Source organism: Lonchura striata, chromosome 7, assembly GCF_050655825.1.
Source record: "Lonchura striata isolate lonStrDom1 chromosome 7, ASM5065582v1, whole genome shotgun sequence".
Lineage (NCBI taxonomy): Eukaryota > Metazoa > Chordata > Aves > Passeriformes > Estrildidae > Lonchura > Lonchura striata.
The window spans coordinates 11,386,057-11,410,089 of record NC_140709.1 but is presented as its reverse complement, the minus strand read 5'-3'; the positions used below and the strand labels follow the sequence as shown (position 1 = coordinate 11,410,089).

Sequence of the window (24,033 nt, the reverse complement as noted above, 5' to 3'; positions counted from 1 at the left end):
ACTCCTTCCCATATAGTCCCAAGCAGGACTATAACCTTTAATTGCTGTGGGTAAGCAAAGTCCAGCAGTACAGAGGGGGTACAGCTGGTGCAGCAGTACATCAGGACTTCAGGAAGTCTCAGCCAAGCAGGAATTCTTGTGTAGACTCTCCAACTGAGCAGACTTCCCAGTTTCTGTAGGACTGCCAGCTGGTTTTCCCAAAAAGCAGGCATCCCTATACTCATCTAGGTGACTAGGTGACAAAATGTAGCTTTAATTCTAGTAAATAATCACCAGTATTAAATTTGTCACTTTTAGTAGACAGGCTTTTAAAAGAAAATGTCATGATTTCTGGGCCAATCTAGTTTAGATCAGAGCTTTACAACAATATCAGGATGATAGCTGTGACATAAAATTGATTCCAACCCATAGTTTTTATGGTACAAGACACTGATGTTGTTTTGATGATAGAGGACAAGCTTTGAAGATTACTGAACATTAGAGTAACATGGAGCTATCAAGGAAAGCATAAAATATATTTTTTGACAAGTTATAAAAATGGCCAGAGACAGATAAAAATATAAACTTCACAACAGGGAAAGTGAAGCAATGATCTGTATCTAAATTGCAGACAGTTCTTTCTCTTGGTAGACACAAATTACTTAGAAGAATGTTCTGCTACCCAGATAGGCCTGTGCTTCATTATATCAAAACACAGCTAATGAGAAAATGTCTGTGGGGGAAACAATGGCACCAGTCCTGCAAACACTTACAGGACACTTGGAACATTCTCATTTTTTGGGCCAGATGACAAAATGTTCTCCACAGGCTTAAATTTAAGTCAAACAAAAAGAAGCACTGGCTTGCCAAAGGTCAAAAACATTTGGAAATTGTTCTTTAATCCAGTACAGCATACAGAGCAGAAAAGGAAGTCAGTCAGTGGAGGGTCATTATTTTAAAAATATCACTAGTTAGTCCTGACATATAAGTGCATGAAACCCTACAGACTGCAGCCAAAACATGTTTTCTATGCTGAACAAATTTCAGAGTTTTGTTTTTATCAAGGAAACACCCACTTTAAATGAACAGTGCAGTTGCATTAGCAGCAATGGATTTATCTGTAAGGAAGTGTTTCCAGTTTCATGACTGCAAAATCATACAACTCCCCCCACCACCCCAATGCTCACCTGCTCTATAGGGGATCTTACACTGAACTCTGCTAAAGACTCTGGGTGCCCTCCAGGTGACCAGGGGTGATGATGAACCCTGGCACACTTTGTGTTAGAGCAGAAAAAGCAGAGCTCCTGTAAGTGGCTGTTTGCACCAGGGGATCCTTCCCGGGAGCCCTGTGCAGAACAGTGAGCTCCACGTGCTGCAGGAGGCTGTGCAGGCACTGGGGAGCTGCTGCAGAGGGACTAGGCAGCAAGGGAACACGAGCAAGAGACAAACCAAGGGAAGTGTATCAATTTTTCAGCAAGAAATGCTGCCTGGAAAACCAAGGAGGAAATTAGGCATGGAACGTGCTGACTCCACATGACTCGCATGCAAAATGCAGACAGGATTGCTTTGGAGAGAGTAGGTACAGCCACAGGGAAAATACAATCCCCACAACCTGTCGTGTATTTTCAAACCAAAGAGGAAGAACTTGGTCCTTTAGAGACTAATCAGATTTCCCTTGCCTTGTTAAGGGTAATAACTGCAAAGTTGTGTCTTTCTGCAGCTGGCACTGTTTGCTGATGCAATTTATAGAAGAGCTACAGAGCTGTGACTCAAATAGGCAAAATAGGGTCCATAAAGACACTTGCTCTCCCTCTTTTATTGTTGAACAAGCTTATGCTTGTTCAAACTATGATTTATAGCGACAAGAAAATTGAAATTATCAAAAAGCAAAAGAACTAAAACTTTAATAAAGATGAAGAAATGGAAAAAGGTAATTACAACCATGAAATATATCTGGCAAGAGAGCAGAACTAACAAGACCAAAAAAAAGCCTCCAAAAACCCCAACAACCCAGAAAAGGAAGATAGGATTCATCTACATTTACAAACTAATACTCTTCTAGGTTTTCAAATCAGAAACAAACAGATGCACAACAAAATGAAAACAAACAAAAAACCCATCACTGCTGCCTCTAATGATCAATTTCACAATTAAAAAAAATCAGACTTCCATACGTTTATGAGTATGGGACACAGATTTAGATACATTCCTGTAGGAAATGTGAAAGTAAGCCATAGTGAAACAACACACACAAATGCAGCAAACATTTTACAGGGAAAATGTAAAGTGCAATAGCAAGACAGAACTTCTCCAAGCTAAGAGACAATCTGGTGCTAGCCTGCTTTCTACAGAACTTATCTAACTTTATTCATGCTGGGAAGATACTGATCTAAACAGTAACCAATCAGATAATTTTAATATTTAGGCTAGTGACAGCCAAATATAGCAAATGAAGTTAAAGTAGGACAGAAGTCCCAGAAAAGATAAAATGAGATGCTGTAATGGGAGGAAAGAAACGAAAGGAACAGTTGGGAGAGCAAGTGGAGCAATGCTGAGGATTTGTAGAGCACAGAGAACAGAGCAGGTTTGAATTCTCAGTGGACATGATTAACTTGATACAGTGCAAAGGTAGGGCAAAGGTGGAATTGCTTCAAAAAGACAGCATACCCTGAAGTGAAATATTATACCAAGAAATTTCTGCTCATGAGAAAAAAAATATTTAGGTAAATGCAGTCAAAAAAGAAACCAGTGTGAAGGGAAGATAAAGACACTGAGCCACAGGAGGACCCAAGGAAATCCCAGAAGTGTTTGCAACCATGACAATGAAAAATCAAATTAAGTAGGTGCAGGCATAGCCAATTCTATGGGAACACCACCTGAGGACTGTGTGAGCACTGCTACCCCAGCCTATGCCTCATTCCAGCTGGTGCCTGGCTGTCCTGGTGCTTGGAAGGTGCTTCTCACCCTGCCTCCTCCTCCCTCCTGGTGTCTTCCCATCCACTGAAATGGAGCTCCAAGGGCAACTGGGGAATATGGGCACAGCCATGGGGAAAGGCACAGTGAAGAGGAGGGAGTGGGGCTGCATCAGGCCATGCCCATAGTGACCCAGGTGAGAGAATGAGGGAAGCTCAGGGAAGAGGTGGAGAAGCAGAGTCAGGGAATTGCAGTTTTGACCTTTCATTTTTGAGGCATTCATGGGGTTCTCTGTATGTGTTGCAAGTTGAGCAGTGTTTTTATCACCAATTCAGCTCCTGGACTCTTCTGCTTCCCCTGTGATGGAAATCATAGTTCTGGTGTCTTGAAATTGGGTTGGACTGTCTCTCTATGGGGTGACTTGGGGCCAGCTCTGAAGTCTCCCACATGAAAACCCTTTATTCCTGCCTCAGAACAGAATTATTGACCATCTACTATGCATAATGGTATGGCCAACTCTGAATTCTTTTTTAGCAAAATCACTTAAATTCTTCTCCAACAAAACTAGTTTTTTTTTACTGTAACCCCTTTTAAAAAGTATTTTGTATACTCTGAGCTGGAACATTACATTACCTTTGAATTACTGCATTTCTTGACTTACTAAAACACTTAGTTTCTTAGGTATCAATTATATTTTTCTTGGCTTTTTGGATTGTGTGTTCTGCTGTTCCCTACTTTAAGCCAAATCTGTTGTTCTCACACCCTTTCTTTAAAGGCAGCACACAGGGAAATCCCTCCCTGACTTCATGAAGATTTCTTCTTGCTCAGGGTTATAAGTCAGAGGTTTGCCTGCACTGCTGGGAGCTCTGCTGCTGAATAGGATTCCATGGTGTCTTAGATTCTGCAGCAGAAGCCCACAAAGAGAAAATCCTGCAGCTAAACACAGGAACTGAGTATTTGTGTCTGCAAAAAATATGTTTCTTTAGACTTTGAGAAAGCAGAAGCAGGGGAGGGGAGCTTCTGAGCAGCAGACCATGGTGAGAACCAGCCAGCAGTAATGTTCATCTTTTTCTAAAATTGTTTTTTTTCCCATGCAGTGACAATATTTTTCAAGGCTGGAGGGAGGGCATCTAAGAGGTGCCCAATGTGCCTCTGAGGCTCCCTCAGTTAGGCCTTTCCTTGCACTCCTGCACTGCAGCTCTCTGGCTCCAGGCTGCACTGGGAGCCCACAGTGGCAGCTGCTTGCTCTCCATACCTTCAGATAAACTCAGGTCACTTTGTAGTCTCTCCCCCATTGTCTAGTTATGTGGATATGGATTAACAGGGAGATGGATTAAGAGCAATTACATTAGAGAGCAGGAAGGAAGCCAGAAGTCAGTAAGAAGTGGGGCAGAGGAAAGAATGATCAATGATTTTTTCCTTGTACAGCATCTCAGTTTTTGTAGCTTTTTCAGGTGGCATTCATCTCTCCTATTTTTAATCATCAAAAAAGTTAAGCATCTATGTATGTAGGCTCCTTCTGTAGACTGCTGAAGGACAAGATGGGATGAATGTTCCTGCAGGACTGTAATTGTGTTAAGACAGGAAGGATGAACCACCTTGTTGAGGTGCCAGGTGCCACTGATGGCAGATAGGACACCTGCTCTGAACAGGATTTAAGCTGAGGGTGACAGATCCCTAACTCTCTTGACACTTGTCTCAGAACATGGGTAGAAGATACAAGAACAGATGTGTTTTGTCACATTTCTGGTCTTTTAGGGAGTATTTGTATATTTGAGAAAAGAATCTTGGTGTTATTAAAAATACTGCTCCATACTTAATCCTCAGCTTTGAAACCATCACATAGGTGACCAGGTCCAAACATTTATAAGGAACCCCTCCATTTGTGTGACACAACTTGAGCTCATAACTTCATGGATATAGTGGATATAGCCATGTACTGCTGCAAGCCCTTCCACTACTCAGCTGCCTATTTGAGTAACCTTGACATCAAAATGTTTTCATAATTTGTTTCAGAACAGATCACTAGTGTATAACCAGAAGTCATGTCTGTGGAAATGCAGCTGACAGCCAGTGGTCAGGTACAGGATGAAACCTTATAAAACCTTAAGTCTCAATCAGCTACCAAAATTCATAATAGAGGTTCACCTCTGAACAATACAGTGGAAGGGCACAAAGGATCTGAGGTACACTCTGTGCACTGGCACAATGTTACACGAAGGAATTCTGCTTTCAGGCAGAAAGGGTATTGAAAAATGGCTGGTAGCGAGCATTGACCAGAAGGTGGCATTAGACACATTAAGTTTTTGACATTCAAAGCTGCACTCACTCTACATGCAGCTGCTCTCCTGAATACCTAAGAACACCTTTTGTCTTCATTTTTTCAGCCTTTTATTGTTACAATAATCCAAAATGTTCTGCATACCCTCTGGGAATGAATGGAAATGCTACATTTTATCACAAAATAAAGATGCATACAAATTCTGCAATAATTGGGCTAATTCTGTGTGAAAACCACTGTTAAACACATATCAAGACATTATTTAGGAATTCTCTTCCTTGTTAATAAAGGAGTTCTTCTAGGTCATTCCTTTCCCCTGCATCAAATGGCAGCAGCTCCCAGCCACCTGCCCTGAAAGCTTCTGGATGAGATGCTGGCAAGAACCACACAGAAGGCACTAATAAAAGGGATGAAGGCAATACCTCACTGCTCCATCATTGCTTCTTCATTACTTTCCCCACCAAGAAATCAAAACGGTATCACATTCATGGAAATGCAGACAAATTGTATTATTGAGCTGGCTCAAGATCTTTATTCTTAGCAAGATTAATTTGTAATTGCTTTAAGCCTAATTAAAGTTAAGATCATATTAAAGCTTCACTAGTATACTTGATCATTGCAAAGGAGATTATACATTCAAATAGTATTGGGGATCAGGGATAACGCAGTACTGAATGGATGTGGCATTTTTATCAATAGTAAAAATTTGTTCTTTGTGCTTTAAATTACTGACTGCTGCAATCTTACAAAGTGCTGAATGTGAAACTAATGATTTGCTTTAGGAGTATGAGTATGAGCTAATGCAGTGCAAACAGTAAGGGCTGATCATAGATTCCCCATTTGCATCTGCAACTGCAGAGCATACCCTTCCAGTTGATGGGTATCATGCTTTTGTTGCAAGATACTATCCTGCCCCACTCTGCCTCCTCAAAATCAACTTAATTAGCAAAAAATACACTCTTTAAATTGTTGAAGGCAGCTGGGTTTGCCAGTTAGGGACAGGGGAATGCTCACACAAGTTGCTGAGCTGGCAGGTCAAAAGAGGTGACAATATCTGGGAGGAAAAGGGCGAAAGGGCTCCAGAAGCAGCAACTCCACTCTCTGAGCAATGACCATTGCAAAATTCCTTTGGAAGGGCCTGACAGTTTGAGATGCACAGCAGTGCCTTACCAGGACATGCATGGCTGAACAAATGAAAAAGGGTAATTGAGACTCCAAATACAGACCCTGTTGATTAAATAAAGAAGGACACTATTTACAGCAGGAGACTGGGAATCAAAGACTCCTGAGCCCTACTCTCACACTGCTGCTGCCTGCCTGTGTGACTGTAAGCCAGGCACCTACAGTTGAACCTGCTCAGTAAAGCAGGATTAAAAACATCCTCAGAGCCCTGTAAAGCACCATGAAACCTGTAAATGGTGTACACTCTAAATGCAAGTATCATCATTAAAGTATTTATTAAAGCAACAGGTGAAGGCTATTCACTACCAAAATACGAGTTCCTTTGCTAGCTCTATATACTTATTAACCAAATGCATTTCGTGGAACATACTGCTGTTGGAGTAGACAGGTCAGAGTTCAAGAAAGTTCTGAAGCAGACAAATTTGAGGCACTTGCAAGACAGGTGGTTGTATGGAATGAGGCAGCTGATTGATAGCTCTCCAAATGTCTGCAGTTTTTGTACAAAAAAGTCTGGGCAAATAACTGTCAGTGAAGAAAGTTTCTGTGCTGAGAGAAATCTATAAGGTCTGAATGTGGAGTGAAGGAAGAGGGAAGTTCCACGGTCAATTTGTTAAGATTTCCTAGTCCCAAATTAGCCAGTCAAGTAGAATATTAAGTAATGTAAAGCTGGTATGTAAGTGGTACCTGTCCAGGACTGAGTGTAACAACATGGGCTGTTGAGTTCCTAAACTCAGGAAAGCGTTTCAGATCAGGGTTGGCAATGTTGACTTTGCTGAATATGCTGGATTCCTCATAAGGGATCCTGGTAGGATAAAGGAAACTGGTGTCAGCAGGTGGGAAGAGGTGCCATCTCTTCCTGGAAATAGAGAGAAGATAAAAACGTATTCAGTGCATGTCACTTGCAGCAAAGAACTAAAGGCAGTAGCAAGGTTTTCAATAAAACATAAATCTGTCTCGCTGTGTGAATCTCCTACGCAGTGAGAACACAGCCAGTGCTTACAGGCTGTCTCCTGAAAGTGTTTTTAAAATATTCCACTTTTTAATTTTTTAACTGAGAAGATTTACAACTTCTCACCAATCATTTTTAAAGGCAGATAAAATTTAAAAAACCTCTCCCGTCTGGTTTCTTCTTCCTCCTTTTTACATGCAGCATTTACAGATGCTCAGAGCATTAAAAATTGCTCTATAAACTAGAGGAAATAGTTTTGTTACAGACAATGTATTTTTGTTAACTGAATGAAAAGCTTTCAAAATCTGTATTTGTTTTGAAAGGAGGTCATTGTATGTTTGGGATGGCAACAGTAAAAGGCCATAGACATTATCTTCTGTTTGCTGCAGTTCTTACATGGCTGTTAGTTGTGAACCCCCCATTCTTAGTAAAAATCACCTTGATGTTCCCATGCCAAAGATGGCATGAATAAAAACCAGATACATCCATAGACATAAGCATCATTAAACATATGTATTATTTTTCTGTTATCAGTACCACATGATGAAAATGTGGCTGGTTGTGCATTTAAGAACTTACTGGTGTGACTAAACGCCAGGTGGAGCAGGATTGGGTTGTTCTGCTCACGAGGGCATTCATGTGCCAGGTTGCTCTCTACATGTCCAAAGAAGCACATGAATGCACCCCAGTGCAAAGGCCAAGCAGAGCTGAGACCACACTTTGTCCTCAGGAGATAATGTCTCTCTTTCACTTACACAGACCAGATCAAAGAGGAAAAAACAGAATATGCCAGAACTGGTGGTGCCAGTTTTATGGGCATTACAAATGAAATATCTTAGCAAGTACATATGGTATTTAGAAACAGAAGTTTTATATGGCAACACTTTAGGTGATAGAAATAACCAGAAGGAATACACAAAGAGAATTTATTACATTTAAGAGGAGCCAGTCAAACAGTGCAACATGACCAATGCACTAAGCAATGGAAAAGTAAAGGCAGCACTTTACAGCACAGCTGGAGAGCTTGTTTAGCTCTTCTCTTTTGTTTTGGACTCTAGGAAGGGCTTTTCTTTGTGTCCTTTCCCTTGGCACTCACTTCTTGAATTTTGTCCATTGCTTCTGGTTGTCAGTTCTAAGTCACAGATCTGGAAATGGGAGTAAAGCAACCAAATGGCACAAAAACAAAAGGGACAGGAACAGAAGAGATAGGAATAGCAGGATAGTCAGAACTACAGAGACCAGCACAGATGCAAGTGCCATAGGCTGCTGATGTTTCTTGGTATTTACCAAAGCAACTGCTGGATGCAAGTATAAAGCCACTTCTCCTGAAACTCAAGCCTTATTGCAATTTTATTTTGCCTTCCAAGTTAGATCCTCTGAGGGGGCAGGGAATGACTAAGTTAGGAGGCTCAGGGTTAATCCTGCAGGCTCATGGCAAAGCAATATCATAAGGCAAAAAATTAAAAAGCCTAAGGGATGCAAGGAGGAAATTTAAGATAGCAACAAAGGGCTAAGGAGCTGTCCCTGGCTTTCCTGCAAAGGCAAATTTATTTAAGTTTAGCATAAGCTTATATTCTGTTACAAAGCCTGTCTTGTTTGTGAGTCTCAAAAGGGAATCTTTCTGCTCTGAAGATTCACAAGCTTGTGGAAGCTTGCAATCTATTTACAGGCTTTGTTCTGAAGAGGAAAACAACTTTGTCTTTTCAGGCTGTGCAAGGGCTTTGGATTTCTTTCCCTGAGAGGAACAAGGATTTTGGTCTACTTGAAGGGGAGGAAGTGCCTTGTGAAGGTGGACAAAATTGCAGCATGATGCTGGAACTCTGGCTTGAGTTCAACATCTGAAGGTGCAGATCAAAGAGGCTTAGCAGGTATTGTGTCTGCTGCATCACTGTACTAATTTAGTACACCCAGTATTAAGTGGATCCTCAGATGATTATGGCATTTAAGTCTCGTGGTTTACATTAAGGTTTCTGGCTCCTGAATATATTAAAGTGTCTGGACTTCAATGCACAATGCTTGCTGATGTGATCTGAAGGATCAGGATTGGCTGCAGCACAGCAGTTCTGAGGGGGCTTCTAGAGTGTCTCTGCTGCACATCCACCCAAGGACCTCAAGGTTGCTGACAAACATGAATAAAAACACTACACAGTTACCCTTCTTAGGGATAAGATGATGACAAATTCATTAACCTCAGGCCTTAAAGCCAGTCAGCATGTGGCACTGACCAGCTAAAAGGCAACACACCTGACTTCCAATCCTGCACCTTAATTACACCACCACCATGATCTGACCATTCTATAAAATGACAGAGTAATTAATCCCATTGAAAAACCCCTAGCAAATTTCTCCTTCCACTCTATACTATCAAACATAGAAAGTGTGTGCAACTTGTTCTGTTACTCTAGCAGGATTCTAGCAATAATGGATAACAACCCAAAAACAAAAAAAAACAAACAAAAAAACAACAACAACAACAAAAAAAACACCAACCCTGAGGCCAATATGCAAGGAAAGGAGAAAACAAAAAAGGACAGCATGCAAACAGGCAGAAAGATACAGCAACAGCCACATGCTCCTAAATGAGTTTGGAGCCTCAAATGTCCCTTTCAACTTTGATCACAGCTGGCTGCTCCTATCCTGTCCCCTTTTAAATTAATTCTAGCAGGCTATTAGAGGCTCTTGCACAGACAATATTGTAAAAGTCTAAAGTAGTTTATTTCTATTTTGGTTTTCTTTTTTTAATTTTATTTTTAACTCTTTTATCTCCTAATTCCAAATTCCTGAATTCATAACTACTAGGAAGATTAAAGTGTTCATAATTGGACCATATTACACACAGACTAGAAAATAAAATTGTGTCAACTCCAGAACGCCCTGAAGTTCTGCCATGTCCTGTAGAACAGTTAGGGTGCTCTTCAGTCATTGAGAACTCAGAAAACTGAAATAATCAGGACCTAGAATTAATACTAAAAGAGTCCAAAAGTAACTTCATGCACAGTATAACTGTCCTCTGTATTTACTGTATGTATGTGCATTTGTTACCTTCCTTGTACTTGCAACACTAAGTTGCAGCCATAGGAGTCCAAATGGCAGGGGGTGTTTGCTCCTTCAGAACCAATCCACAGCGTGCTCTCTTTTCCACTTCTTCCAGGAAAACCAAAGTCAGACCACCTTACGTCCTACAGCAACAAAAAGGTTTATTTATGTAAGTTGTTGAACTGAATGACATCCTATCCTTAGTTCTGAGAGTCTCCTGTCTTCTCCTTCCACGCTCATCACTCTTTATCCACTGCACCTGTTTTTCCTTGGGGCGGTTCTGGAGCATGCATAGTCTGTTCCCCTTCCTCCAAAATTTTCATCTCCACCTTTCACATCACTCAAGTTACTCCTTTGTCTACAGAAGGGCTGCCCAAATTCTCATGGCCACATGGGGCTTCTTTTCCTTTTCAAACACTCTTTTCTCTTTCTCCACCCTTAACCATCCACCCAAGCTCAGGATTGCTTTTAGAACAAATCTTCTATATGGCTTTTAAAAAGATAATGAAAGGAAAGAAGGAAATTAAAATCCCTATTCTCTTTTCAAACAATTGATAATCTATGTGGAATTTTTGCTCTCTCCTTGCTCCTATTTTAGCTTTCTCCATGTAGTCTGGGAACAAAGACTTTACCCCATCTGTGACCCAGTGTTATGCCAGGTAAAGTTTCTTATTATTTCATGGACATATTTGCAACTGCAGAGGCAGTGAACTTAAAACAACTTGGTGACAGGGTGAGAAAGGGCAGAACAGGTGTACACATATTATGAACACAGTGCTGGATCTTTCCAGTCCATTGACCCTCCCACAAACAATCCCTTGGGGCTGACAGTTGGAAAGAGGCACAGTGAGGTATTTTTCAGACAAGCCAAGGGTTTTGCAGAATGGTTCTGTGTAGCTTGGATAAAGCTTTCCCATGTATCTACAGCTCTCCCTGCCACCTGCAGGGCCTGATCATTTGTTTGTTGGAAAGCACTTGAGGAATACTGGCCAGAGATACTGGCACCTTTTGGCTGGAGCCCCAGACTGAGCCTTAGGAAACAGAGATTAAATTTTTGGCTTCCTGATGGTCTTGGGCAAATCACTTCATCTCTGAGTTTTATTTTTCCCATCTTGAAAAGGAAGATAATGGTACTTGTTCCATTTCAGTAAAGCACTTTGGGGTCATTCACATCACCTAACTTTAGGAACCTAATTTAATCTTGGCTCTTGCTCTAGTCAAAGCACTCTCAATCAAGCCTTGGAAAAGCCTCTCTCTTTCTGCTATCTATAAAGAGAAAATAGGAATCTAGGAGTCCTAATTTAAGTATGTAAGCTTGCTGCTTGAAGACAAGTGGATGACTATCCTTTTTTAAGATCTATGGATGAGGAAAACTACAGCTAGACATTATAAGGATGACTTCAGCACGACTTTGCATCAAAATGAGCGATAGCCTTCCCAAAAATTAGGTATTGCTAAAGATTCTGAATTTCAGAGTTATTGATTTTAAAGATATCATTTGAAAAAAATGCAGAAGTGTAATATAAACATTTGTCAAAGACAGCAAAAGATCAAAAAGAAAAAAATCCTCCTATAGATTTCAGCAGGCATAAAATTTGAAATTCAATACAACTATTTCAGTGAAAAAGTTAAGCATAACACCATTTCTACACTTTAATCTCACACCTAAATAGTTTTTATATTTTGTTACAATTTAAGTGAAAAGAAAGCACGCATAATCAATATTAGATTTAAAAGAACTTTTTGAAAATGCTCCTTCTGTAGTAAATAGTTGAAGCAATTATGGGTAAAATACTTTTTAACCAATGAACTGAAAAGGAACTAGTAGTATTACTGAAATCTTGTCACACTGGGTTCCTTTTCTACAATAAAAAGCCACAGTAAGAAGAAATGCACTAAAAGGTGTTCCAACCATAACAGATGGCACATTACTTGTGATATATATTTATTTCATTTGCTGGTTATAATGAAGTTAATCTGTACCCGTATGTCACTTTAAAAGGTCTCATTTCTATTTAAACTTCATGCATGTATCTTGCTCCTGATTTATATCTCAAATTCTGTAATGAAATATCAACTGAACAAAAAATGTAAGATGCTAGATATTGCTCATAGATTAGAATAATGGAATCATTACCTTAGCCCACACTACTGTAAATGATAAACAGTGCAATCTAAATTTCAAACAACTTCTAAATGACCCTATTAATCACTATAAATAACTGTGCAGTTGGCCTTCTTTTCCCCTTCAAATAACCTCACGTAAATCTAAATAAAATCTAGAAGAAAAAAAGGAGTTCTCATCAAATTCACACAAGAAAGGAAGAGAATTTCTACAAAGAACTCCTTTGGCAGCTATAAATTGTGTAGCAGTGTTTCAAAAGCCATGTGAGTGTGGAACTGATGGATGCATTTCTCTCCCATGCCTGTGAAAATGGCAGATGACACACACCATATTTGCTTGCATAACACCACCAATTCTTTAGTTCCCAGATTCTGCTTTTTTAAAAAATGCACGGCATAACCATTATGTGTGTCTATTCTAAAACTGCAGTACAATCTGTTGTGTGTTAGGTCAGGTGATCAGGTGGTGGCATGACACCTGCACAGAAATGCAACTCCTGGAGCCTCAGCTTTGCTCTTGAATGGGGGCAAGGGAAAGAAAAAGGTAAAAAAAATGGTTGTTTCCTTCAAGTGTGAAGGAAGCAGTAGGATATTCAGGACTTCTGAGCTGCTATTGGCTTGTGCTGGAAGACACATGGAAATGCTGTCTGTGGAGGCAGGAAAAGAAAGAGCAAGACAGGACCACAGAGAGAGTTATGCAAAGATCTTGGGAAGCCTCAGACATCCCTGGAGCTCCCAGTTTAGTTCAGACAACATGACCCAGCCCAAGATTATGTGATCTGGTTATGTTTCAGTGTGCTCAGGAAGGGAAGAGGGAAAGAAAAGGAAGATGATCTCTGTGCCCAATTCCTTACCTTCCTACCCAACGGAAAGTCTGAAAAGTCTGAAAGTCTGTAAAAAGACAGAACACTGAAAAATACCAATTTTACTGGCACAAAAGAATAAAATACATATGAGGAGCATAGGAAATTCTTTCTGAGAAAATAATTAATTTGAGGGGGCTTATCAGTTCATACTCATTGTCCCCCCAGTGATACAATGATTTTACAGGGAATTATGGTTCCATTTTCACCTTTCAAAATATAGAAATGAGTAAGGTTTTACTTAGTCTTTCTTTATATCTTATGAAGAAGTACACCTTTTGTATAGCTATCCTTAATTTTGCCCTCTTACAATTTGCATGGAAAAATAGCAGGAATGTAGATGAAGCAAGACATTGAAATAGGAAATAGGCACAGAGAAAATAAAAGGAAATACCTTGGGTAGTTGTCCTACTGTGCATGGTAATTAAATACTTCCATGGACAGGTTGCTTCCCATATTTTACTGCCTCCACAGAATCTCTCCTCCTCACAAACAGTTAATCTAATTATATTAAGGAAAGAAGCTGAGCTACTTAACAAAATGAGCCACAAGGCAAAACATGGAGCAAAGCCATGTTACAGCCTTGTTACTACAATGAAATACATGCCATCAATCCTCCCTCCTGAGTGGAGCTGTTAATTTGGGCATCATTTGGGTGTAAGGTGGATCTGGCCTAAATGGGAGGGAGAGTGATGCCAGCCTGATAGTTCCTTTTTGTCACTTGGGGTGGTGTTTCTAAATTTATAACGAGACCCTGAATTTTGATGGCTGCCACTTGGCAGAATTTAAAAATAAGTAGCCAAAGGAGCAGAGAGGGATAGCAGTAGAAGTTTCAGAAGCTACATTAGATAATTTGCAATGGTTCAATTAGGAAGACATAATATTAATGTTTTACCTGGAAGATTTCTGGCTTGTCTTCAAATATCCTGGCAATGTACTTGTAGTCAGCATAAGCCCAGTATTTGGAGTAATCATAACAACTGAATGGTCCAGAGAGACAAGAAGGCTGCCCACAACTCCAAGCCAAAAACTCCTCAAGTGTGGCTTCCACGTAGTTACAACTGGTTTCAAACTGGGGAACTAGAGCAACAAAAGAAAACTCAAATATTATATGAGCACTGAGCACAGAACCAGTAAAAATAATACAGTTTCTCTCAGCTCTGGTTAAATGCAACACGAGATACGAATCTGACTAGGTAGCTTGACCCTGGTCAATAAAATGACCAGACTCATAAGTAAAATCTGAGATTATTGCTTTTTCATTAAGCTTTAATTGAATGGCTGTTACCTTGAACTTGCTGTGAGACAAAAGCAGACCAATAGTTAGTGTTGTTCTTCAGCACAGTAACTCACTAACACACCCAAGTTCACTAAACAACTTTGCTCCATCTCCTTTCCCAAGTGTGAGTTGCAAATGTGCACATCAAGTATTTCTGTATCCTTTATTTTGCCTCCATAGATTTATGCAGATGGACATGTTCATCTTACCCTTTCCCTAAAGCAATGACCAAACCAGTGTGGTCATGCATAGAAAGTGAGGTATGGAACCACATACATGCTGCCAATGATCTATCTAAAATGCTGTGTGTCCTTATTTTTCATTTGGGACTGACAAAAGCGTATTGCAGTATTCCTTGGCAGACCCAAGAAGTGTTTACCAGCAGGGTTTTGCTCCCAGCATGCTTTGGTCAGGCTGAATGATACAGCCTTTCAGCTCAAGGTCAGGTCACTTGGAAGGTCTGTAAGATAACCCACATCACAGTATACTTTAATTGCAGTTAATCAGAATTCTTCATTTCCTGCTTCCACTAATTGTGTCATCTTCAAAGAGACTTATCCAGTGTTAAAAAAAATATTACTTTACTATAACTACTACTGGGGAAAAATTACTGCAGCCTGCATGAATGACAATGACAGAGCTGCAATTAAATCTTGAGTAACTTGCACAGAGCTGCACAGAAATGGGATCCTTTCACTGCTGTGCAGCAGCAGCTCTTCGTTCTTTACCACTTTCATTTTGTTACTGCAGCAATTCTCACAGTCTCATACAGCTTTTACAAACCTTTACCACTATTATTTTCCATTGTAGTAGCATAGGTAGTGGTTTCCTTCCCACTACTATCAAATCATTAACTAAAAATGTCAGTGGATGGGCTCCCTACCTAAGGACTGCATACAAGACATATAAATCACTTGCAAGTCACAAGATCACAACCAAAACCCTCTGTATTGGATCTCATATCTGTGTTGCAGTCCCTCTCCTGATACTCAGTTTTTAATGCTATGTTTATCATTTTACTAAAAGGTGGTCTGACAGAAAGATTAGACAAAAGATATAAGCACTACTGAGGGTGCCTCAGTATCTGTATCACTCTCATGAGAAAAGAGTGCTTAGGACACTGCCTATTTTCCAAAATAACTCAGAGCAAACGTTTTAAAGGCAAGAAATATGCTCTTTCTACCTCTCAACATATTTCACTCTGAATTTCATTTAAAGAAAATCCAACTATGAAAGGCAAGACTATCTTGTAGAATACAATCTCCTCAGGGCAGGGTTCTTGGTTTGATTTATACCTTATTCAGTACCAAGGTGTGGGTGGTTATAGAAAAATAAATAGTAATAAAAATATATTTGGGCAATCTAGACAGTTTGCTTAGATGGGTTTGTAGGTTGTAGGCTGCAACATGGGAGAAAATGTTAACAATGAGCAAGGGAAAGCAAGAAAATGACTAAACAGTTTGCTAACACTTAATGACAAAGCTGAGGATGTTTTGTAATTGACAAATTGCAGATTAAGCCATACAAGTCTGAAGTAGGCTGCCAGTTCTGTCTGATGACATGGCACCTAAAGGCATAACAGTCCTCCTCTTTCTCCTAATACCACAGATTGAAATTGGAGGGAAGGAGAGAGGGGAAAAGTGGGTTTTACAGAAGCAGCTCTCCTCCTTAGTTAAGGTCTGGTTCTGACAGTTGCCAAAATCTGTTCTTCTCAGAGTGTTTGCAATGTGTACTAAGAAGAAAGTAGCAAAAAATGTAGGCCAGCCCAAATAACCACTTCAGATCTCAGCTTTATGCAACATTTAATCAGTGTGCAGTATTTGTACTGTATTTTCAGCCTCCTATTCAGCTACTTCTACGGCTACCTTTGCAGTCTCCCTCAATATCAAACCTCAGAGACCTGAATTCTTTTGCCATCCTTAGTGGTGAAATCTCTTGGCAAGATGGTCAAGTTGCAGCCCTTTCCTATCCAACTGTGCATCTGACAGCATCAGCTTTCTCCAGCACCACTAAGGGAAACATCCTCCAGAGATCCTGTGACTCAGAAACTGATCAGGATGACACCTTCTTGTTCTCTCCATCTTCTTCACAGTAAACACATTGTTGATTCATTTTACTATGCAACCACTAAAAATGGTCAAAACAAGAAATGGCTGCATACAGAAGTCAGTTCTTTGTAAGTTTTCTTCTTACTTGGTGCTGGTGTGCTCCAGGTAGCCATCAGACACAACAGCTGTAATGCCACATTTTCTCTGTCAGAAGCAAAACTTCTGAAGTTTTGGCCTATCCCTTATCCCACATCAGAAAAATAAATATTTTAGTGTGGCTGGAACAAGAGGGGTATGGATTTCCTGATTAACAGCATCTTCACTGTTCTTGTGATGAACTCTGGTACTCTCCTTGAAGGTATCTTTTGTCAATGCTCAGTCTTCTGATTGCAGTTTTTTCCCCTTCTTATGGATACAAACTGTTTCACTTGTGTAATCAGACATAATACTATCAGACAGAATACTATCAAACACACACTTAGGTATAAATAACATACACAAATACTGCTAGCTCTCACATTTTTCCACGTTTCAAATGTGCCATCCACATTGATATGCCTCAGGAAGTTACAAACTAGTAAGAACAGCAAATATAAAATCCTTGCAACTCCCAGCAAGTTGCCCCATTTGCAATTCTCACTTTTGTACATTAAGGAATCTTCAGCTTGGGAAACCCATCCAGGCTGCAGATGTGGCACTATAGATGAGGAGTTGCTATAGTAAGAGGTCTCCATGAATTTTGAGTTTTCCAGATGTACCTCATGGCTTAAATAACCTCAAAAACTCTGAAGCTGCCATTTCAAAGTGTCACCAGAATGTGCCTTTAAGAAGGAGAGTGGATTTTTTCTTCTGCATTTCCAACTCCATATTAGGAATGGTCCCACCTAGTCTTAAGGCAATACAACTCTTGTGAATGCAGAAGGAATATTCAGAGATAGATCAATGCAATTTTAGTTGTATTATAAAATACAAATTCTGTTCTCTCTCTGAGCAGATGACTGGCTCCATTTCACGTAGGAAAGTTAGCAGGAACAATAAGAAAGAGAGGTCCTCATTAAAAGTAGTTTTAAGCATGCAATAGTGAGATCAACCACCTTCCTAATGACAGACTCTAAGATGGCTTGGATAATGGCTTCACTAATATATTCTTATACTGAATTTTTTTTATGGCATCACAGGTCTCATTCAGTTACAATATAACCCCTGAAGGCTGCACCAATCTCCTTGAAGACAATTCTAACCAACATTACCACATAATGGAGAATCCTGGAGACAAACTGATGGCTGCACAGGGATAAATGCCTTTAGGAAAAAGCAAATTGCAGTTAGATGCTTCAAGATATAAATTCCAATTTAAATCCACTCTGTATCTCTAGTGACTACAAGTTATTGTTAAGTGACGACTCTTATCTACTCAGTTGGTAGCATCAATCTGTGACTTAGCTACATAACACTCCATCAGCCCCATCAGAAACTCTGCCAGTTGGAACATCCATCCGGCTCTCAAAAAGTGCCTACTAATTAATGGAGAGTAGGACCAAAAATACTCTTTTACCTGGTAGGCCTTGTGTGTTACAACTCAGATATATTAACATGGTATACGGTAACAAGGTATATAGGTAACAAGGAAAGTATCATACATACATATATATATATATATATATATATATATAAATATGCTACACCTTCAGTATTGGCAATGGGATGCATTTCACACTTAGATAAATAATTAGGTGGTACCTCACTGAACTACAGAGATACTGCTATGAAGATGTGTACCAAGGTTTTAATTCTACACCTCAGTTTTCCCATCTGTAGAAAGTGAGTAAATAATATCTGTTTCCCCCAGGAACGGCATAGAAATCATTAATCCATGCTGGTAAAATGCTTTGAAATCCTAACACACCAAGCATTTTCCCTCTAACATTTCTGTTTCATCACTTCTCTTGCAAAAATTGAATGTGAAATAACATGGTCATGATGCTGTGAAGAAAGCAAATTTCACAGTGTTAAGTAAGATAGCATGATGTAATCCAACCACTTTCACTGGAACTGGCAGACCCTCATCTGGAGTCTTTGTGCAGACTCTACATTCCAAGAAACAGGAAGTTCATCTGAAAAAGGTTAGAAGACTACAGAAAGAATAGTTGTGTGGGGACTAAAAGACCATGACATATTAAATATTTTTATACTGGATTTTTCTGGCCTAAGGGTTAAAAAAAATCCTAAAGGTAGTCAAGATACTTTATAGGCAAAATTGAGAAAGTGCATAGCAAAACATATTTTGGTTTGTCGTTGGGAGGGCAAAGGATGTAAAGGGCAGGGATAAATCAGTGCAGAGCCTTTCAAGTAGATAGCAGATGGAAAATGTTTCTTCTATTTTCCCTCCATGCTACGAAACTCAGTCTGTCCATGGACACACTACTGTGTAGCTACAGACAGAGATGAAGTTGTAGCATTTAAAATCAAGTTGGAAAATTGTCTTTCTCCCATGGCATGTTCCAAGATGTATGAGTGAATCTGGAGGGTTAGCAGTGAAATTATTGCACTGGTGTCAAATGATTTTCATAGTGCTTTATACTTCCATCATGTCTTTCATCACAGGACCTTAAAGTACTGAAAATCACCTAAGTCTTAAAAAACTCTGGAGGAAGATGAGAATTACCACCATACAGATAAATACCCCAAGTCTGGCTAACTATTTAGCTAATTCCTTTACAGAGGCTTATGGATAAGGAAGCTCAGCTCACATGAACAATCTAATCATGGGTAAGGCAAGGATCACACACCCTACAAAGCAAGGGAGGAAAACTGAGAGGCTTGGTTTGTAAATGCTGGTGTCACCCACCAGACCTCCTACTGAGAATAAACACATGGGAAAGAGAAGGGAGAGTTCTACTGCTGGCCAAATCCCATTCCTAAAAACAAAGCCTGCAATGAAAAGCAATACATTAGAGAAAGAACAGTTATAATGAAAAGGCAGATAACTGCAGGACCTAGAAAAGACACTTGTGACATTAATGCCTGTCCACCTCATTCTCACCTAAATCCACCGTCTTCAGGCCCAGCCTAAACTGGATTGTCTTTCCCTCCAACACAGCAGAAAGGTATTTCACATTCCAGTGCAGGGCTGGCCAGTTGCCAACCATGTTACAGAAGACTGCAGGTTGCTGTAGAGACATCACAATTTCCTTGGTTTTCTCAGGAGTAAATGGTTTGACATCTTCATCTATGTAAAGCAAAAAGATGGAGAGAGATGATTTATCATACATGAAGTGTTAACTACCATCTTCCATGGGACAGAAAACAGTAAGAACTAAGACCTTCTGTATTTATGACTGTTTTATTACATTTGTAGATTTTTTTAAAAATCAAACTTGTACTGCAAACACTGGAAGAAATAAATGAAAGTTTAAAGTGGTGTATTAGCACATAAAATATAAAGAAAAAATAAAAATAGGCACGTTTAGAATTTTCACTTGTATCTTAGGCAATAAAGCACTGTAGCCAAACTGCTTAGAAATAGGCTAACAAAAAAATAAACTTGTAAATAATGTTCAGAGTTTAGAGAATATAAATATGAGTAACAGTTTTTCTGCATGGGATTCTTTCCAAAATTGTAGTATATTGTCAGAGGTAGCAAACCAGCTCTCCATGTGTTCTCTTTAAACTGAGAAACAGTAGCACAACCAGTCAGCAGGTATTTTTGAAGTAAAATTCAACAGAATTTTAGAAAAAGGAAATTATGCCAATCCAAGAACTAAACTAAAGATTTCCATTTATTCCTTTGCTGTTTAGAAATTTATATGCCCCACTGAAACTGTCAATCTGAAATGTTGGCAATCTTGAATTAACTCAGCACTTTCAGAACAACTTTTCTTTAGGGACATATTCAGAAGGAAAATCTGGAGTTTTTTAAAAAAGAATGACATCTCCATAGAGTGAAGAGGTGGACTACAGATTCTGATCATAAAAAAATCCATTCATTATTTTAACCTCTATTGAAGTTAACTCATCCAGAATTTGTATCTGCATAATGGCTAAGATTTAACATGAATTGATACACATGGCTCCTCCTCCTGACTTCCAGCAGTTTATTTAAAGCAAACAAACCAATTCAATTCAATCATTGTATTTAGGGGTCAAATGATGGTCTGGCATACATGATGAGTTAAATAAATAAAGTCCAAGAAAATTTCCTTCATTGCTGGGTGCTACTTTGCCTGTCACAACTCCCCATGTGTGGGAGATAGCAGAGAACCACCCAGTGGCACACGGGGCAACCCTGTGGAGCCAGCTGGGGGAAACACAAGATGACCCACTGGAAACAATGTCACTGAGAAAAGTTCTTCAGATTAATTTCAATGCAACAAAAATCCAAAATAAATCTATGAATGCTGAAGTGGGAATGGCAGGAATGAGTTGTCCTGTGCTTGCTGTGACCTATATCTTGTTGGTAACTTTTGTTGAGTCTCTCTTCTTTTGACAGGGTTTATACTCCCATATAGCTGTGCATTTTTTCTAAATTAGAAAAAAAAAAATGCACAGCTGTATGTTTTCTAAATAAAGCTGCTATCTTCACACAAAATCAGTGGGAGGTATTGGGGCTGGGGTTTCCTAGATTCAATGGGTCTCTTATTCCACAACTTCCAGGGAAACCAAATCCCTCACTTTTCACTCCTGAAAACTCCACTGTGAAACTTTAAAACTAAAGACCCCTGGTATTTTATCTTCATGGAACATAAAAATTTTAAATGGCTTCTCTTTCCTAAGGCAGACGACAGGAGGGAGCTTGGATTTTGGTTTATTTTCCACATTTCCTCTCATACGCAGAGCAACACTTGACAGGATGGTGTTGCTGTGACACAGAGATGCCTCTGCCACTTGGCCTCAGTCTCACACCCAGCAGCTGACACAAGCAGGACAGGAGGAGGTCTCACGGGGACCGTATGTCTCACCATATGGTCCTCCCTAGCCCAGGAGGAGGCTCTGGGCTTTCCAAGGAACAGGTTAGCACACCTAGGGAAGGCAGAAAGGCCATCTGCAGACACAAGGACACGTGCTGGGTGCTGGTGCAGCCACCAGGAGCTGGCTGGAGGCACAGCAAGAGGTCAAAGCTCAGCATGTTTTATCACAGTAATTCTGATCAGGAGCTAGACTTGGTCCAGATCTGAACACTCTCAAGGGTTTTATAAAACTTCTGTTTTTCACCAGTGCAATTAGAATATTGTACAGAGGTGGCTTTCACCATGTGGGAGCTGGCAGGTCTTACCTGCCTTTCAGATTTTCCAGCTCAGAAAAATGAAATTACTTCTGCTTAGGCCATGTTTATCACTGCATGGCTGTCTTTTTGACTACTCAGGGTTTTGTTTTTTGTTTGTTTTTTTTTTTTTTGCTTTAAGGGCATTACATTTAAGTATTTTAGACGATGTAAATGCAAATCCTTTTTGGAAGATTTTGTAAAGCTGACTTTTATTGCAAAAGTTTCAGGTTTATCCTGTAATTTCAGTCAACAGTTGGGATGTTCTACAAAAGCAGAATTTTTACTGGAAGAGACAGGAAGGCTCTTTGAAGACAACTGTTGACTCTGTGTGGCTTTCTAATGTGATTTCCACATGCACATCATGCTTTTGCAAGGTGTGGTTTTAACCACAGGGCATACACACACAGTGGGAAGCTCAGAGCTGAAGCTACTGGGAGAGTAGGCCACTGCCATACAAAAAACCACAATTAGGCTAATTAGTTTCTCCTCTACTGAATGATTGTCATGTCACCATGTTCAGCTGTAAACATATTTCCCTATAAAATCAAGAAAAAATGAAAGAGGACAGTCTGTCTTACTAAGATGCTAATAATTCCTATCTTCAAACAGTATTAAAATCTTCGTTAGATAAGTATATATCTTCTCCTGATACAGATAATCACATACAATACATATAATGCACAATGCCATTTGAAACATTTTAGAAAATTTAAAGACTTGAATAAATATACATCAGGGATTTTTGCAAAGACAAATGCAGATTCTTGCTAGATCTGTGTGAAGAATCTGTGTCTTGATTCGCCTTTGTATATTTCTTGGTAAGAACAGAGTCAGCTAAATGCAATTCTTTCCCTATAACACTTGTCATGCATATCTAAGTGCCTGCTAGAGAAAAGACACATGATAAAAGGTAAATATCACATACTACAGCAAATAGATATTATGACAACTAGGAGAACTCTGCTCAAGACCAACAGAGATTTCTGATGGAACCATATGCTGCAGGAATAGGAAAAAGCAATTTAAAGAGATATCTGAAGATAGAAGACCTAAAGAGAGATTAGAAGGATTATAGTTTAAAATAATCATTTCCTCAGTTATTGTTATCATAGTTTCACAAAAACCTTATAAATGGGTTGTTGCTTCTTGGTATTTTATAGCCTGAGATTGATGGCAATTGAGTTCAAGGGAGAACCTGAGGTTGTGTAGCATATATAAGCACATACACTTTGGATACAGATGTGCACAAGTAAAAGGTGAACAAATAAAATGTGTAGCAAAGAAGAAAAATATCCATTGCACATCTTCGACATTAAATACCAAATTCCTAGGGGAGATTGGATAGCAGGAGAGAATAGGAATGCATATTCCCTTGAAAAAGAAAAGCTCTGTGGGAGTCTTCATTTTCTCAGCTGTACTCTGATCCACAAGAGAAAAGGAATACTTCAGCTTAGTTCTTTCTATCAGGCTCAACAAATGGTGTAACTTCACAGTACAAAGGAAGCAGGAATAATTTGTCTCATGTTTTGACTTTACCCAAAGCATGTACAGAATCCAACCAGGAACTAAAAAAATGAACCAAGTTTTAGCTAAAATTTTGCAACTGTGGCAGCTTATATAATTGGCAAAAAACATAGGTGTTCTTTAGAAAGGCAACACCTTGCAAAATACAGATCTCCCAATTAAAAAAAGAAAGCTCTCCAGTTGTCTTTACACAAAGTACTGTCAAACATTAAGCTTCATCCAGACTTAGCACTGAGGGCAGGTAAAAGAAAAGTAATGAACTGGCCAAGTACTCTCCAGTCGACTTTGTGCTTCTGAAACAGAAAATAATTTAATGTTTCTGATTAACAATTTTTCTGAATAACTGAGTAGGGTTTGGGAATTAAGAGTTTAGCACAGCAGGCAGTCTAACTAAAAGTGGACTTGATCAAAGTTGTTCAGAAGTTAAACGTACAGTCATTAAAAAGCTAAATGTACTGTCATTCATTTAAAATAATTTAGCAAATTATAAGAGTTCATTAGTGCATGGCAGTTGGCTTCTGCCAAAACACCCTGCTGCTTAAATATGAGATTTAATTGAGAGGTATTAAAATTATTTTCTAAAATAGGGAGT

The 24,033-nt window shown here is 39.4% G+C and overlaps 2 protein-coding genes across 12 annotated transcripts in view; one reads left to right on the top strand and one right to left on the bottom strand.

Moving 5' to 3' along the window:
• SLC15A2 (solute carrier family 15 member 2) overlaps positions 1-21,056 on the top strand; it is a 150,709-nt gene extending 129,653 nt beyond the window's left edge. Inside the window, exons 22-25 of one of the 6 annotated variants that reach the window (XR_014956500.1) lie at positions 9,012-9,172; positions 10,456-10,509; positions 10,939-10,999; positions 19,259-21,056. Coding sequence is in view for 2 of the 6 variants with exons in the window: in XM_085584202.1 (XP_085440328.1) it covers positions 9,012-9,146 (135 nt within the window). In the remaining 4 variants the exon portion in view is untranslated. Of the gene's footprint in view, positions 1-9,011 lie in introns of all 6 variants that reach the window. The other 5 variants (XR_014956499.1, XR_014956498.1, XM_085584202.1 and 2 more) reach the window with 5 other exon arrangements.
• HSPBAP1 (HSPB1 associated protein 1) overlaps positions 1-24,033 on the bottom strand; it is a 37,880-nt gene that overhangs the window by 5,897 nt on the left and 7,950 nt on the right. For 2 of the 6 annotated variants that reach the window (XM_021526084.3, XM_085584207.1), the window contains exons 2-5: positions 19,698-19,883; positions 14,223-14,407; positions 10,347-10,483; positions 7,040-7,211 (exon numbers count right to left, since the gene is read on the bottom strand). In XM_021526084.3, coding sequence (XP_021381759.2) covers positions 7,040-7,211; positions 10,347-10,483; positions 14,223-14,407; positions 19,698-19,883 — 680 coding nt within the window. Of the gene's footprint in view, positions 1-7,039; positions 7,212-10,346; positions 10,484-14,222; positions 14,408-19,697; positions 19,927-24,033 lie in introns of those variants that run through there. The other 4 variants (XM_085584208.1, XM_021526083.4, XM_021526085.4 and 1 more) reach the window with 4 other exon arrangements.